Source organism: Myxocyprinus asiaticus, chromosome 49, assembly GCF_019703515.2.
Source record: "Myxocyprinus asiaticus isolate MX2 ecotype Aquarium Trade chromosome 49, UBuf_Myxa_2, whole genome shotgun sequence".
In the NCBI taxonomy this organism is placed as follows: Eukaryota; Metazoa; Chordata; class Actinopteri; order Cypriniformes; family Catostomidae; genus Myxocyprinus; species Myxocyprinus asiaticus.
In genome coordinates this window covers 13370625-13387973 of record NC_059392.1, presented here as the reverse complement: position 1 = coordinate 13387973, position 17349 = coordinate 13370625, and the positions used below count along the sequence as shown (strand labels likewise).

The 17349-nt window shown below is 38.3% G+C and overlaps 1 protein-coding gene across 6 annotated transcripts in view; it reads left to right on the top strand.

Moving 5' to 3' along the window:
* The window catches only part of LOC127438568 (AP-3 complex subunit delta-1-like), a 59791-nt gene that overhangs the window by 13386 nt on the left and 29056 nt on the right, over positions 1–17349 (top strand). For all 6 annotated transcript variants that reach the window (XR_007896759.1, XM_051694236.1, XM_051694235.1 and 3 more), the window contains exons 2-20: positions 4679–4774; positions 6528–6608; positions 6693–6773; positions 6935–7042; positions 7165–7294; positions 7672–7811; positions 8262–8335; positions 8446–8495; positions 8593–8642; positions 9183–9231; positions 10559–10704; positions 10817–10965; positions 11554–11784; positions 12404–12635; positions 14065–14210; positions 14313–14454; positions 14596–14667; positions 16762–16834; positions 16952–17148. Coding sequence is in view for 5 of the 6 variants with exons in the window: in XM_051694236.1 (XP_051550196.1) it covers positions 4679–4774; positions 6528–6608; positions 6693–6773; positions 6935–7042; positions 7165–7294; positions 7672–7811; positions 8262–8335; positions 8446–8495; positions 8593–8642; positions 9183–9231; positions 10559–10704; positions 10817–10965; positions 11554–11784; positions 12404–12635; positions 14065–14210; positions 14313–14454; positions 14596–14667; positions 16762–16834; positions 16952–17148 (2247 nt within the window). In the remaining variant the exon portion in view is untranslated. The remainder of the gene's footprint in view (positions 1–4678; positions 4775–6527; positions 6609–6692; positions 6774–6934; positions 7043–7164; positions 7295–7671; positions 7812–8261; positions 8336–8445; positions 8496–8592; positions 8643–9182; positions 9232–10558; positions 10705–10816; positions 10966–11553; positions 11785–12403; positions 12636–14064; positions 14211–14312; positions 14455–14595; positions 14668–16761; positions 16835–16951; positions 17149–17349) is intronic.

Below are 17349 nucleotides of genomic sequence, written 5' to 3'. Positions count from 1 at the left end.
AAGTTTAAAAATTCTGGGTCATCAGAAAAGCTTACCTTTGTAAATCCTTACTGTCTTGGGGGGGTTGAATAATTTTGATTGCAGCTGTATATATATATATTAGGGTTGAGTTATCTTCTCCATAGTCAGATCGTTCTATCGTCAGCCTGTGCGATGTTCACTTTCAAACCAACGAACATCGGTGTTACCGCTGGTTAGACGCTAGGTGGTACTATGGGATAATTTTCGTTAAGCAGGGTTAGGGTTAAGCCTACACAATAAAGCAAGACACCTTGATTTCAAACTTTGAACTTTATTTTTTATTTATATTAACTAAAAATTCAAAGGTGAACATGTTTTTGTATTATGTTTTAATCACAGATGTATAGGCTACAGAGTTGTGGTCACAATAATCTGCTCTGTGGAAATAAAGCAAACTGAACTCAAAGCACCTCCTGAGCTGAGATGTCTGAGGTCATTTGCAGCACTCATAGACAATACTGTTCTTGCAAAAAAATTTCAGAAGGCTGAAACAAAGAAAGAGTGAGAACTCTTTACATACACGTGTTCCACGAGACTGCACACCTCCGTACAAACAGTGTGTCATACATGCGCATAGACGGCTTTTCTGTCATCTGTTCTTAATATTTCTTTCAGGGTGTGTCTGTGTTCTGCGGGGCAAATTATTTGTAATATTAATTTGATAGTAATAATAATTTAATACATTAATGGGAAAACGAGTCAAATATCGTCTTGGCACAGTCAAAGGCATCAGCTATTGGCGATCACTCTGGCCATCGTCAATCCCTGAGATCATTGTCTATCAGCACAACCCTAATCTCTCATAAATAAAAAAAATAGTCTTTACTGTGACTAGATGGCCCAGACCACAAGAGTGCAAATTGAATCAAATCCCAGATGCAGTTTATTGTGCCACTCCGATCCCAATCGATAATAACCAGAAAAAAAAAAAAAAAAGATTTGGTACATAACACGGGACTTTTAATTATAAACAAGCCTGAAATACACATGGGAATACTATTTTGAAATGTTTGTGCTCCCAGTTCAAATCAAATCACTTTTATTGTCACACAACCATATACACAAGTGCAATAGTGTGTGAAATTCTTGGGTGCATTTCCGAGCAACATAGCAGTTGTGAACTCACTGTCGGGTGATTCACTGAGAAAGTGACTCGAATTCAAACTGCTGACCTGAGCTCCTGAGTTCAAACGAGCTCTTGTCGGGTTATTCATTATAAAGACCCGGTTCATGGCTTGCACTGTTTGTTGTTGCGTGCAGCTAGCGAGCTCATATCAACAGAAAGGGTGAAAAGCGGCGCGAGACACACTGATATTCTAAAGATGTATTCAATAACTCACAAGATGATATCTGACGAAACCGCATATGAAAGCCCATCCTGACTGTCACCAATGGCAACTAGATTTTAAATTATTGTTGCAATCATTTATTTTTGGTCGCAGTCAGGAGCCCTGTACATCTGTGGTTCGCACAACTATAATCACTCGTAATACAAGCAGTCTGTTTCACCACCTCAAAAAGAAGCAGGCAAAAGAATATTATGAAAGCCAAAAGATGAACTCCGCATTAATTCGGTCATATAAAAAAAATAATAATAATATTTTGCAAGAAGTGATATTTATTTGATATTTATTTTCTTCAAGAAGTGTATTGTCATTGGATATTTTTTTTCTAATGTTTTATTTTCTTTGTCGCATTGCTTTGAGAGGATCTTAAGTTTCTTGAGCAACATTTATAATAATAATAATAATAATAATAATAATATTGGTCAACAACATTTTAAACTGGAATGTGTCATACTGTTATATTTAGCATTTTTGGTCAGGTTGATATTTATTTATTAACTTTGACATTGTTTGTCTTGTTCCAAATAAAGAGGAAGTAGTTTTAATTTTATAAAGTATTTAATTCACTGTCTGGAGTTCCAAAAATATTACTATATGGTTATTTTATGTATAAACCAATATATATTTTATTGATTTTCCAGAAAACTTTTCCGATATAAAATTTAATTGACTCAGAAGTCAAAGGGTGCTCCCAGTCTCAAAGCATTTTGATGGTTTTATTTCATCATATAGCCTATAGGTAATTGCCACTTTCACAACTGTCACGTCTGTAATGACAGTTTTTCCTCAATGTGAGAACGAGAATGATTATAAATGAAATATTACATGTTCTTAGGAGTGCCAACCCTTCTACATTCTGTTGCTATCATTATTTCTGCATTGTACATTTGTGTTCAAAGAGTTTTTACAAAGTGTGTTGATAATTCATTTTAAATGAACCATCGGTTTTTCATTTCAGCATTTTCATGCTTAAAATTGATTTGCCGATGGTTTTAATTTGGTCAATAATTGGCTGATAAATATCGCTGGCCGATACATTGGTGCATCCCTACAGTTTATTGTTCAACCAAATTCCCAATAATATCAAACTTTTTATTCCACTTTAGATGTCTTGCTATACATCTGTCTGGTAAATGAGGGTTTGTGCCCATGTAGTAGTTCTCTCACGCCTTCATTTCTTCCCCTGCTGTCACTGCTCTGGCTGTCTCATGACTAAAGACACATGACCACACACTCACTTAATACAACAGCACTTTGTGTGTGTGTGTGTGTGTGTGTGTGTGCACAAAGTCTGTGTGCCATTTTATCTATCTTAAAGGTCTCTCTCTTCTTTTTTTTTTTTTTTTTGCAGCACCCACCCATTTAATGTTACTGGTCATAAGATATTGTGATTTATAAGCTCATTCAGTCAGTCAAATATCACACAGACTGACCTAGATTTGTGGTGTGTTTTTATATTAAGCTTTTGGTGTTCAACCATCTACCTTAGATTGTGACTTGTATATAATGTGAAACACGACTGAAAAATCAAAGCATTTAACGATATAGGCCTAATTCATAGCTGTCAAGTCCTGGAGCCTAGATTTCATGGACTATCAGTCTGGTTCTCCTTGGCTCTAACTGCGCCAAAAGGTTTGTCTAGAGATGCATCAACAAATTTTGATTGATACCAAATTTGGCTGATGATTATTTTATGGTCAGTAACCGATATCACAGCTAACAAGTTTCCACTTTCAAAAAATTCCAGTTTGGTTCTAATATGCACTAAAACTAGGGAACACCCTATTTTATATAAATGAATCGAAATATAGTGGTAAACAGCTGCAATGCACTAAATATTTCACTTCAAAAAGGAGGCAAAGTCCCTTTAAGGCTGCAGTGCTCAAATGAATCAGTAAATCATTTATGCAAACTAGTTCTTTACATTAATCATCTGAAAGAACTGACTTACTAAAATTAATCTCTGTCCCTAGTGCTAAATATAAGGAAATCATTTATTTTAATTGGTTTTAATTTAATTTCCCAGTGCTACATGAGAGAGAGCACTGTTTAGATTAGCGTGTTTGATTACTCCATTGCTGCCTTTCCAATACAATGTAGCATTTTTTTATGCTACAGTGCTACTCATTGAAAAAGGAGCTTTTTTACTGGAAAAGCTACATTATTGTGTTAAATAGCTTAACCACTGTCACGCTACTGAAAAATGTTAAGTTGGGTGTAACAGTACTAATGGGAATGTGAAAATGTCCAATTTTCTGTAGAATGTTAGAACGTTATTTCGAAGCATAATTAGCGTAACATTGCTGAAAATATTTTGCCAACTGCATTTGTATTAACAACGGAACAATATGTTTACGTGACATTCAAACACTACTAAGAACATTGCACTAAGAACTTTTTCTCCAAACATTGTAAAAATGTTAACAAATAACTAGGGTTGGGAACCAGTTGTTTAGAACCGGTTCCATTTAAAAATAAATAAATAAATACCGTACGGGGCCTGGGTCGCTCAGCGAGTATTGACGTTGACTACCATCCCCTGGAGTCGCGAGTTTGAATCCAGGGCATGCTGAGTGACTCCAGCCAGTTCTCCTAAGCAACCAAATTGGCCCGGTTGCTGGGGAGTGTAGAATCACATGGGGTAACCTCCTCATGGTCGCTATAATGTGGTTCTCGCTCTCGGTGGGGCACGTGGTGAGTTGTGTGTGGATGCCGCGGAGAATAGCGCGAGGCCTCCACACGCGCTATGTCTCCGCGGTAACACGCTCAACAAGCCACGTGATAAGATGCGTGGATTGACGGTCTCAGACGCGGAGGCAACTGAGATTCGTCCTCCACCACCCTGATTGAGGCAGTGCGCCACCACGAGGACTTTGAGCGCATTTGGCATTCCAAATTGGGGAGAAAAGGGGAGAAAAAAAAATACTGTAACCGTTTGATTTTTCTTGACTTTCGTTTCCGTTAATGGTTCTTGCACGTGCTATTTTTTCACAGATGCGGACCGAAGACCGTACTAAAATACTCACAGTGTGAAATTGAAACTGGCAGCATTTCCTTCAGTGCATTTCAGTGGCAGCGCTACCTCTATGAATGTGAAATCTTTTATTGTGGCATGGAAAACCTCAAATCACTCTCCCTCTCAATGTTTTGATTTTAAAACTCAAAAATGTTCTTCTCAATTGAGTTCAGACAGGGATTTGACATCTATACAGCTGAGAACAGGAAGTTAAATGATACCCCTGGGTGGAGAGTAGTGTTTGCTTTTATTTTTGACTCACTCTTTCTAACAATACTTCCTTTTCCTTCTACAGGCCAAATACATCTCTACATGCATCGATGAGATCAAACAAGAACTCAAACAGGACAACATTGCTGTCAAAGCCAACGCAGTCTGCAAGCTCACCTACGTAAGATCCATTCACATACACACTGTATCTATCTATCTATCGTATATGTATATACTAATATATACTGTATATAGGTCTGTATGTATAAACTGACTTTTGCCAAACATAAGCAAATATTTACCCTACAAAGTGCTTATGAACAAAGGACAAAAGCATACCTTCCTGTTCTAAATTTTTCTTGTATCTGTCCATCATCCATATTGTAAATATTGTTGTGAGTGGGGAAAAATAAATGGAGTTTATCTGTGACGGTGTCACTCACTGGTCCAGTTTCAGACAAAAAGCTATTTTGAATTTGTCTGTTTGCGCAAGAACGCGAGCAGTGGATGCAAAGCGGGTTGAATTTTAGGTGATATATATGATGGTGGCTCAAGCTCAACAGCCTCTGAATACGCACGGAAAAACACTCTTTATTAATGCGCTGATATTCAAGAGAGCGATCGCTTCATTACTTTTGGGAATGTAGACTTTAGGCAACTAGGTAAGGCAAATACCAACAAAATGTGCATTTGCATTTTAAATTTCACCACAGTGTGCTTTCATAAACTCCTTTGAGTGTTTTTGTGCTGTTGCGCACACATACACGTACTGTACAGATGCGAAAATCTCAATTTATAATCACAGTCATGTTACCATCGATATATATTTAAACATAAGCTGCTGTTTAAATCTTTTCACATAAAACGCTGCATTTTCTTTTTTCTATTACTTGATTTTAAAGTAACAGTTTTTGTTTAGATTTTCAGCCAAGATTTTCACTGGTGGAAATTTTGGTGCATCCCTACTTTCAATTAGTCAAACTCCCAGTTAGATTTATTGAAACTTTTAATGTTACTTGAATTGATACTATTTTAGTGCATTTCTATCTTTATATTGTGGAAGGCTTTATTGGAAAATGTTAATAAAACATTACTGTTTTAATTGTTTTGTTTTCTTTCTTAAGAAGAAAAAATAAATTGATTTTGACAGGAAAAGAAATATACAAAGAGTAAAATTTCAGCACATTCAAAATCTGTGATTAATCGCGATTAACTGTGAAAGATTAGGGTTAAGGTCAAATTTTAATCAACTGACAGCACTAAACGTGATGCATCTTAATATAAGTGGGTTGAGATTAAAACTGCGTTAAATGCTTGAGAGAGACCAAGCATGTCCTTGAGAGAAAGCGTAAATACTGTGCTTTTAGTTTCAGTCACTCTCGTGCCTGAAAGAAGCGACTGTCCGCACTGACAAGTTTGCGCTAATAGACGACCTGCTTCTTAATACACAAATTGATGAATGAAAATATCAATACTAGGATCTAAATTATCGATACAAGATCGTATCGATACAAAAAGTATAACTTTTTTTGGTCTTAAAATACTTCTAGCCCAGCTTAATATGCAGAGACAACTATAAGTAAGCCATTCATAGTTTAATTTCCTCAAACTGTAAACCCTGACTCCGGCGCTATAAAAATTCATGTTTGGTTTGAGCGACCCGCTTAGACCTGCCCCAACAATGTTACTCAACCAACGGTGTAAGTATGGGGCGGGACTGTCTGACGGTTGAACAACAGCAGACGAGGGGTTTATTTGGAAAGCTTTTTTAAAAACATTGTTTATTTTTGCAATTCCGTTCGGTGGCGGTGGCGCCTAGTGTCACAGAAATTACGTACCTAATCTTTAATGTTACAATATTGTGGGGGAAAATATTGCGATATATTAATACATGAATGTATCTCTTTGTATTTTTGGCACTCTTCTTATTGCAGTTGCAAATGCTGGGCTATGATGTCAGCTGGGCTGCATTTAACATCGTGGAGGTGATGAGCTCCTCCAAATTCACGTACAAGGTGAGAAACTGCTTCGGAAATAATATTTAGCACCCTTTAAGACCAGGCCCACATTTTCATGACTATCTTTTCTTTCAATTTCAGCGAATCGGCTACCTTGCAGCATCTCAATGCTTTCACGAGAGCACTGATGTCATCATGCTGACAACCAATCAGATCCGCAAGGCGAGTTTGCCCCTTCCTGTATATTTTTAGTGGTGCTTGCTAAAGTAAGCATACAATGACAGCATTGTGGTAGCAAGTTTTTCTTTAGAAAATGTAAAAGTCTAGTTGGTTAAACAGATCGCTGTATCATATTTATCACTTTTCTCTTTCTGTCTCACTAGGATCTCAGTAGTCCCAACCAGTATGACACTGGCGTGGCCCTGACTGGCCTTTCCTGCTTTGTGACCCCTGACCTTGCCCGCGACCTGGCCAATGACATCATGACTTTGGTAAAGCCTTTAATAAAAGCGTATTAAAGAACTGTAAACCAAGCTTATAGGTTTGGCAAATATTGGCATTGTACATAAAGCATGGCTCATGTTCTTTCCCTTTCACCCCATCTCCATCCCAGATGTCCCACACTAAGCCATACATTCGGAAGAAAGCGGTGCTAATCATGTATAAAGTGTTCCTGAAGTACCCCGAGTCCCTCCGTCCCGCCTTCCCCCGACTCAAAGAAAAGCTGGAGGACCCAGATCCTGGTAAGAGTGCCAGATCCTCACCTAAATGTTACTTTAGGGTGACAGGGAATGTTAAAATTTCCAGGCTTAGAAAAGTCATGGAAATGTAATAAAATTTGTATAGAATTTCTGTATTGAATGTGAATTTGTGTGTTTATGCTCTGCATGGGGGCCCAGAAAGCCAAATCCTTCTTTTATGGAGACATTTTGTACACTAATAAATAGTCATTTAAATCCATTCATTCCAAGAATTAGTACCTGGCATACAAATGGAAATCTCCCTAGCAATCTATATAAAATTATTTTAAAAATACATGTGGGAATCCTGTATCTTTTAGAGTGCTCGCTAAAATTTCAGACTTCCACATGAGCTCGGTCTTTGATCGTTTATGTTGCAGGCGTCCAGTCAGCAGCTGTGAACGTCATCTGTGAGCTGGCCAGAAGAAACCCCAAGAACTATCTTTCCCTGGCACCCTTGTTCTTCAAGCTCATGACATCCTCCACCAACAACTGGGTGCTCATCAAAATCATTAAGCTGGTAAGAAAACAACCAAGCAGATGTGCAAATGTGGCTTAAAGGGGCCATATTCTACACTTCTGTAGCATTGTTTTACTGAAGTATATTTGTAATGTAATTGTCAAGTTTTTTTTATACTGAAAACATAATTTTTCATGACCAATGTGCATCCTCTCTCTGAACCTTTAAAGGGATAGTTCACTCAAAAATTAAAATAGCAAATTCCATCATTAGAAATACAAAACTTGGGTGGTAGTATGTTTATGTGCACATGGTTGTGACATCGTCCCAATGAATGGCCCAAATTTACAGCTTAGTTTACATAAATGGTTTGGTTGGACTGGGGAGGGATCTTTTAGTTGTGAACATTTGAGTTGGTCTATTTAGTATATTAAAATATTTATTTGAAAAGAGCATCGTCAATCCTGTACTCCATAATGTACCCCCTTTAATGGTTCTTGTTTATTTCAGTTTGGTGCTCTCACTCCTCTGGAGCCTCGTTTGGGAAAGAAACTTATCGAACCCCTGACAAACCTCATTCACAGGTAAGAACTTCAACACTTAACCGTAACTTTCCAACTGGCCATAAATATTGATGTTTAAAAGTAATATTTCTCTTTTTTTTGTATGTCCTTCCTATCATTCACTCTCTCAGTACCTCCGCTATGTCTCTTCTGTATGAATGCGTCAACACGGTTATAGCAGGTCAGTATTATCTGGTGCCGTGACCCGGTGTTGTAGGAGGTGTACGCTTTTCAACAGTACCATTCATTTCTGTTCTCTCTTTCTGTTTTTACCCCAGTGCTGATCTCACTGTCCTCTGGGATGCCCAATCACAGCGCAAGCATACAGGTGGGTCATTGTCACTAAATATATATATATATAGGGGTCCCTGAACCCTAGTTTGAAAATGGCTGATTTAGAGAGTTGTGTGGCTGATATAATACATACTCAAAATTCATTGCTAATATTTGAAAACAGAAATCTACAAATGGCCAAATATCACCTGATTAATCACCCTGGACAAAATATCAGTCTATCACTATACATCACAGCCATTTTTTTTCACTGCTGTTAATCTTAACCCCTTCCACGCCAGTTTGATTTACAGTTTGCTACAGCTTTTGAAGTCACATCCGCATTTTATGGTCTATTAATTCTTAATACTCAATATTTTGCATATGGGAATGCTGCAAATGTGCACAAATTGAACTCATTTCTCAGAATTAACTTTTATGTAGTTGAAGTTGCCAAACTGAAGTTCTTGGATTGCTAACAAGCACTTGATCCGCCTATGACTGTGTAAGCTGGTGTGGAAAGGTTTTAAATATGGAAGTAATGGCTTGAACCCTTGTCTCTCACTCTTTTCTATTTCTGCTCTCCCATGTACAGCTCTGTGTGCAGAAACTGCGAATCCTGATAGAAGACTCGGACCAGAACTGTGAGCCTTCTGTCAATGCCTGCAGTGTGTCATTCTCTCATTGTCTGTGTGTTTCTGAGTTCCCCCCTGTGGCCCTATAGATGGAGTCTATGTAGATCTCCATCCTGGATAACTCGAAGACCACTCAGTGCTACAATATGGAATTGGCAAGAGATGTTGAGGAACTTCCAGACCCTCTAAGGGCTTTCTAAAATTGTCCTCCAAACACATTGCAGTGTCTTATTTTTTCTAAGACCTTTGCATTAGAAAATCAGAATTATGTTGCATGAGTTCGAGTTATCAGTGTCCCAGTAAGAGCTTGCTGCTCTAGAGTAGCTCTGTGAATCCTGGACTGCCATGTTTTGTTTCTCAAAAATCCCTCGTTCCCTTGCAGAACCTTTAGATTTTTACTTCCAGTTGCATTCTATTAATCCTGAAGCCTCATATGTTCTTGAATTAGACCATTGTATTTATACATTTTGGTAAGGCAGTGATGAAGCTAGACAGTGAAGGCTAATCCTGCTGTTCTAGTGGGCCAAGACCACTGGTTTCGTGGCCATTTAAAACAATATGTATGATTAATTGGTTATGACTGATAGAATTAACCTTAAAGAATCTGGCAATGAGTCAAATAAAAAAGAAGCCATTTTGTTGGGGGTGTGTGTTTGTGAGTGTGTTTGTGGGGTGTATTTGTGTGTTTTTTGTCCTTTGTATTTGTGTTGTCTTTTCCCATTGTCTTTATTTTGTCTTCTGTGTGTTAATTTGATGTAGTCTCGCAATAATTTTGCTGTTATTTATACATATAATCAATAGTAGGGCTGGGTAAAAATATAAACTTTCCAATCTTTATTCGAGCGATTTGTGTATCAATTCTTTAAATCACAAGATTGATCTTTTAAACTATGCCTTTTTCTGGTAATACGTCAATATTTCGCTAAACATTATTTGCACCGAACATCCTGTCCAGCAGATGTCGCCTTGTCAGTGACGTATCCTTGCAACAATGCAGTCACAATGCATGCTATGCACTGTTGAGATCAGGCGATTAAGTAGTAGTTGAGAAATCTCTGCCAATACCCCGCCCTTGTAAATTTAGAGTGGTTAGATTTTGAATTCTTTCTTTTGATAGATCTAAGCCAACACTGTAGAATCTGAATTCATATTGCATTACTATCATATTGGCATATATATTCGGTCAAATTGCAACAAGCTGAATAAAGGTTGCTTAAAACATTAAATGTATTCAAAACAATGAATAGAAGAATAGCAGTATACGTAGCTACAACTGATCATCTGTACAGACTGTCCGTCATTGCATGAATCACTAAAACACTGTGGTGTGTTGCAGTGAAGTACTTGGGTCTACTGGCTATGTCTAAGATCCTGAAGACCCATCCCAAGTCTGTGCAATCACACAAGGACCTGATTCTGCAATGTCTGGACGATAAAGATGAGTCTATTCGTCTGAGAGCCCTGGATCTGCTCTACGGCATGGTGTGTAAAGCATCTTCAACAACATTTATTCAATTAATGTTCCGCTAGATCTCATGTCTTAATACCTAAATGTAATGCTGCATTAAACATGATGGTAAATGTGTGTAATTAGGTGTCAAAGAAGAACTTAATGGAGATTGTAAAGAAACTGATGCTGCACGTGGACAAAGCTGAGGGAACCACTTACAGAGACGAATTACTCACCAAGATCATCGACATCTGCAGCCAGAGCAACTACCAGTACATCACCAATTTTGAGTGGTAAGACTAGCCAGCAAAGTACACACTGAAGTACTACTGCTAGAATATACACAGACATACTGTGTTGAGCATGTAAGACTTGCATACAATCCCCCATCTGCAGATCTAGACAAGTGCTGCTGGGGAGGAGGAGGGTTGTATAACTATAGCAATGCAGCTATGATGAGCAGCTTTATTTTATTTGGGGTATTGTGGCATCGTGGTTAAAGATCTAGGCTGGTAACCAAACGGTTGAAGGTCCGAACATAGCAGGGGAAGATCTTTATGCTATCATCTTTGTGCCTTTGAGCAAGTTACAGGTAATAAGTTAAAAGTCACTTTGGATAAAAGTGTCTGTAATATGACTAATTATAGTGCCATAATGTTTCAAATAAATGTATATGAACTGAGAAAAAAACACTTGAATGTTCCTTTGCTATGTTTGACCATTTTTAATGGCTGACAATTCTGTTAGCGGGCACAGTTATCAGTTCGTATTCTCAAAATGGCCAAATATCTGTCAGTCTTCTGTTATTCGTGTTCAAAATGTGAATTGTTTTGTTGTCTGAGTCCGAAAGTCTATAAATCCACCACATATGTGTCTTCCAGGTACATCAGTATTTTGGTGGAGTTGACTCGTTTGGAGGGCACAAGGCACGGTCACCTGATTGCCTCGCAGATGCTGGATGTCGCCATCCGCGTCAAAGCCATCCGAGGCTTTGCTGTCGCTCAAATGGCGACTCTGCTTGACAACGCACACCTGCTGACCGGCAACACACAGCGAAATGGCATCTGTGAGGTTCTCTATGCTGCCGCGTGGATCTGCGGAGAGTTTTCAGAGTGAGTGTTGATGTAGCCTAGTGGTTTAAAGTCTGGGCTAGAAAGGTTGAAAGTTTAAACCCACGGTTTGTTCAGGCACACATATCGGATTTGCATTTAGTACTGACTGTCTGTCATTTTGCAAGCGATGAATCTGTTTGTTCAGACAGTGTAGTCAAAATATGACATACATATATAAAAATGACATAAGCTTCCACACGATCCAAAGAGACTTTCTTCTGCAAGAACTTACAGTTGCTATTGGTGTGGAAAGTATGGAAAACTAGAAATTTTGCACACCATCTCGCCACAGCGATGGACTCAAAATTTCACACATTGAGTAATTTGTGTTCACTACATAGTGAATATCACATTCACTGTATGAGTAAAGGTGAACGAAAAAGAGTGTATTCGGACAAACCTCAAATATTGCATAGTCTTATGGCATTGTGTCCTGAATATCAAAACTACACATGGATGTGGTTTGGATCTCATTTGAAAGCATCGGATTTCACGTATGTTTGCTGTTCAAACTATTCAAAACAAAACAGACTTCAATCAAATATGCCAAAAAATATGCTTTTGCTGCCTATCTGAACAAAGTAATTGAACAGCTTGCTAAAGTACATATTCCTTGCAGGCATTTGGAAGATCCCATGCAGACATTGGAGGCTATGTTGAGACCCAAAGTGGCTACACTGCCTGGTCATATTCAGGCAGTGTATGTACAGAATGCCGCAAAGCTGTTTGCTACTGTGCTGCAGAAACATGAAGGCGAGATGGACAGCCAGGCCACGCAGGAGACGAGCCAACTTCTCATAGACAGACTGCCACTGTTCGTCCAGAGTGCTAACCTGGAAGTGCAGGAGAGGGTGAGGAGAGGACACACACACAAGTTCTGTTCTAAAACCTAGACCGTATCATTTAAGGCATCATAGACGACAATGCAACAAGCTAAGTTAAAATTTTCTTCTAAAAGGGAAATATTGATTATCAATATAAAAGAACTGAAAAGTGTTGACAAACATTACTTCAATCTTATTTAAAATGCACTTTTTTACACAATATGTATGTGCTGTGTATATTTTGTACTTTTTAGTTTCAAGCTGTCAGCTTAGCTACATGCTAACATCTTACCAGTATTTGTGTGCACTATGTATTTTTTGCTATTTATTGCACTCTTTGGAGTTTCACGCTGTCAGCTTAGCAACATGCTAACATCTTACCAATATTTGTGTGCGCTATGTATTTGTTGAGCTTTTTTAGTTTCATATAGTTAGCTTAGCAATATCTTTACATCTTACCGTATTTGTGCACTATGTATTTTTTGCACATTTTAGAATCTCAAGCTTTTAACACAAACAATTATTGGAAAGATGTTAGGATGTTGGTTATCTAACAGCTTGAAACTAAAAAGCGCAACTACATAGCATACACACATATTGGTGATGTTAAAATTTTGCTAAGCTAACAGCTTAACAATAAAAAGTGCAAATACATCACACACACAAAGTTTTGTAAGATGTTAGCATGTTGCTATGCAAACTGCGTGAAACCCCCAAAAAGTTCCTAAGTGCCTGTATTTGCACTTTTTACTTTCACGCTGTTAGCTTAGCAACATGCTAATGTCTTACCAAAGTCTTTAAGGCAAGTCAGATCATCTGGGCGCCCATGGTTCTATCGCCTCCTAGGCAGCTATTTTTTTGGGGTACAAGTACAGTTCCTGTAAAATGGGGGGAAAGAAAACTTCCTAAACAGTTGATTTCGAACAAATTACATGCTGTATCTCACATCAGCAGTAAAATCTGACCGAAGTCATATCAATATCATATCAATTTAGCTCGTTTAGCTCAAAAAAATGCTTTTTTCAGACTGGTCCAGCTAATGCGCATGCATGTTCTCGATAAAAAACAAAAAAATGAAAGGCAAAATCTTAGTGAACATTTTAACTGTAAGTCAGGACTTCTATTCCTAGAGCTGTCGTATTCGGCTTTATGATTTCTCCCATTAATAAGTATACCAGTGATGCCCCTCATTCTATACTGTGTCTGGTTGAAATCAACTATTATTTTTTGTTTCTTGAGAAACCATATCATATCCGTAATTTATGAGGTTCCTTACTGGATAGGGTGCAGCAATTAGAATGAGAGGCAACTCATTATGTTTTAAAACAGAGCCACACACAATCATAATTTTTTGTGATGCCTTGCAGCATTAAGTCATAATGATATCATGCTATGAGTCATTTTGCACAGACACTGATATGTAAACTGCAGCACTAACTGTAACATTCCCCCGCAGGCATCCTGCATCCTGCAGCTGGTGAAGTACATCCAGAAGCTGCAGCAAAAGAATGTAGATGTAGCAGAGGAAGTGACGGCTCTCTTTGCTGGAGAGCTCAACCCCGTGGCCCCCAAGGCCCAGAAGAAAGTGCCTATACCAGAAGGGTGAGGGTTTTTTTTTTTTTTTTTTTTTTTTTTATTTATTCATGACATAATTCCATTCAAAATGCTCAATAATTATAATTCAACATGTTTTTTGTCCCTCAGTCTGGATCTGGATGCCTGGATCAATGAGCCTCCGTCAGAGAGCGAGTCTGAGGATGAGAAACCCAAAGCTGTGTTTGCTAAAGAAGAACCCAAGCATTCTAGAACAAAACACACTGAGGTGGACGAGAAGGAGCTGGCCAGGGTGGGTACACTCATAAACACTCTATAACTCACTCGCATCCTTATTAATATTGATACAGATGTAGAAGTCAAAATGTCCACCAGAAAATGTGATCTAGATCTATTTTCAAATGCTGTTGTTCTTAATTTTGATTTCAAACAGAGAAGGGAAGCCAGGAAGCAAGAACAGGCCAACAACCCATTCTACATCAAAGCCTCCCCATCATCTCAGAAGGTATGGAGTCCAACATGATTTCTATGATTAAATAATCTATAGACCAAAATGTATTTCTAAATGCCAAACGTCTTTGTTTGGTAGTATGTTTCTTGGTTTGAACTATTGTCTTGAACTTCTCATTGATCTTGGTACGAAGAGTTATGAAAGCCTACAGTTGAAGTCAGAAGTTTACATACACTTAGGTTGAAGTCATTAAACCTAATTTTTTAAAAACTCCACAGATTTCATATTAGCAAACTATAGTTTTGGCAAGTCATTTAGGACATCTACTTTGTGCATGACACAAGTAATTTTTCCAACAATTGTTTACAGACAGATTGTTTCACTTTTAATTGACTATATCACAATTCCAGTGGGTCAGAAGTTTACATACACTAAGTTAAAGGAATAGTTCACCCAAAAATGAAAATTTGCTATTTTTTCATCAAAACAGAATTTAAGACTTTTAGGATTTCATTTCAGGCCTCCTCCTCTAAACAATGCAAGTTGTACTCCATTTTTTGACGGTCCAAAATGCATATTTAGGGTGCATCAAAATAATCCACACGACTTCAGTCGACAAATAAAGTTCTTATGAACCCAAGATTTAATTCTGTTTTGATGATGAAAGAAACTCTGATACATCTTGGATGGCCTGAGGGTGAGTAAATTAAAAGCAAATTTTCAATTTTGGGTGAACTATTCCTTTAACTGTGCCTTTAAGCAGCTTGGAAAATTCCAGAAAATTATGTCAAGCCTTTAGGCAATTAGCCAATTAGCTTCTGATAGGCTAATTGGAGTCAATTGGAGGTGTACCTGTGGATGTATTTTAAGGCCTACCTTCAAACTCGGTGCCTCTTTGCTTGACATCATGGGAAAATCAAAATTAATCAGCCAAGACCTCAGAAAAACAATTGTGGACCTCCACAAGTCTGGTTCATCCTTGGGAGCAATTTCCAAATATCTGAAGGTACCACGTTCATCTGTACAAACAATAGTACGCAAGTATAAACACAATGGGACCACGCAGCCATATCGCTCAGGAAGGAGATGCATTCTGTCTCCTAGAGATGAACGTAGTTTGGTGTGAAAAGTGCAAATCAATCCCAGAACAACAGCAAAGGACCTTGTGAAGATGCTGGAGGAAATGGGTAGACAAGTATCTATATCCACAGTAAAACAAGTCCTATATCAACATAACCTCAAAGGCTGCTCAGCAAGAAAGAAGCCACTGCTCCAAAACCACCATAAAAAAGCCAGACTACAGTTTGCAAGTGCACATGGGGACAAAGATCTTACTTTTTGGAGAAATGTCCTTTGGTCTGATGAAACAAAAATTGAACTGTTTGGCCATAATGACCATCGTTATGTTTGGAGGAAAAAGGGTGAAGAACACCATCCCAACCGTGAAGCATGGGGGTGGCAGCATCATGTTGTGGGGGTTCTTTGCTGCAGGAGGGACTGGTGCACTTCACAAAATAGATGGCATCGTGAGGAAGGAAAATTAAGTGGATATATTGAAGCAAATCTCAAGATATCAGCCAGAAATTTAAAGCTCGGTCGCAAATGGGTCTTCCAAAAGGACAATAACCCCAAGCATACCTCCAAAATTGTGGCAGAATAGCTTAAAGACAACAAAGTCGAGGCATTGGAGTGGCCATCACAAAGCCCTGACCTCAATCCGATAGAAAATTTGTGGGCAGAACTGAAAAAGCGTGTGCGAGCAAGGAGGCCTACAAACCTGACTCAGTTACAGCAGTAACTGACTCAAAATTCCAGCAACTTATTGTAAGAAGCTTATGGAAGGCTACCCAAAATGTTTGACCCAAGTTAAACAATTTAAAGGCAATGCTACCAAATACAAACAAAGTGTATGTAAACTTCTGACCCACTGGGAACGTGATGAAAGAAATAAAAGCTGAAGTAAATCATTCTCTCTACTATTATTCTCACATTTCACATTCTTAAAATAAAGTAGTGATCCTAACTGACCTAAGACAGGGAATATTTTCTACAATTGTCAGGAATTGTGAAAAACTGAGTTTAAATGTATTTGGCTAAGATGTATGTAAACTTCTGACTTCAACTGTATATATGTGCCCGCAATTGCAGGTGTATGATGCGGCAGGTGTTGAGCACATTCCGGTGGTGCAGATCGACCTCAGCGTGCCTCTCAAAGTCCCAGGTGAGCAAATCTACTTGCCTTTTGAACCACGAATGAATCCCTAATGTGTAACCACATTAGCTTCAACTGCATGGACAAAATATAATCATTCATCTTTATTTGCTCCAACTTTCTCAGGGATGCCCATGTCAGACCAGTACCTCAAGCTGGAGGTGGAGCGCCGTCAGAAGGTGAAGGCTGAGAGGAAGAAGAAAGAGAAGAAGAAAAAGAGAGAAAAGCGAGGGAAAGAGAGGAAGGCATATTCAGGTCCTGAGAGTGAGGAAGACATCGCGCCTGCTCAGCAGGTGGACATAGTCACAGAGGAAATGCCAGAGGTGGGTTACAGTACCTGTTAAAGTCATTAGCTGTCGACAGCTGTCAAAATTAACGTGCTAAGGTATGTGATTAATTTAAAATATTTAATGTGTTAATTTTTCTTAATTGCTAATTTCTTCATTGTCAAGTTACCAATTTTCACATTAGATTCTGATATTTTATTCAGAGTGCCGAAACTGGTTGGAGTAGGGTGGAACCTT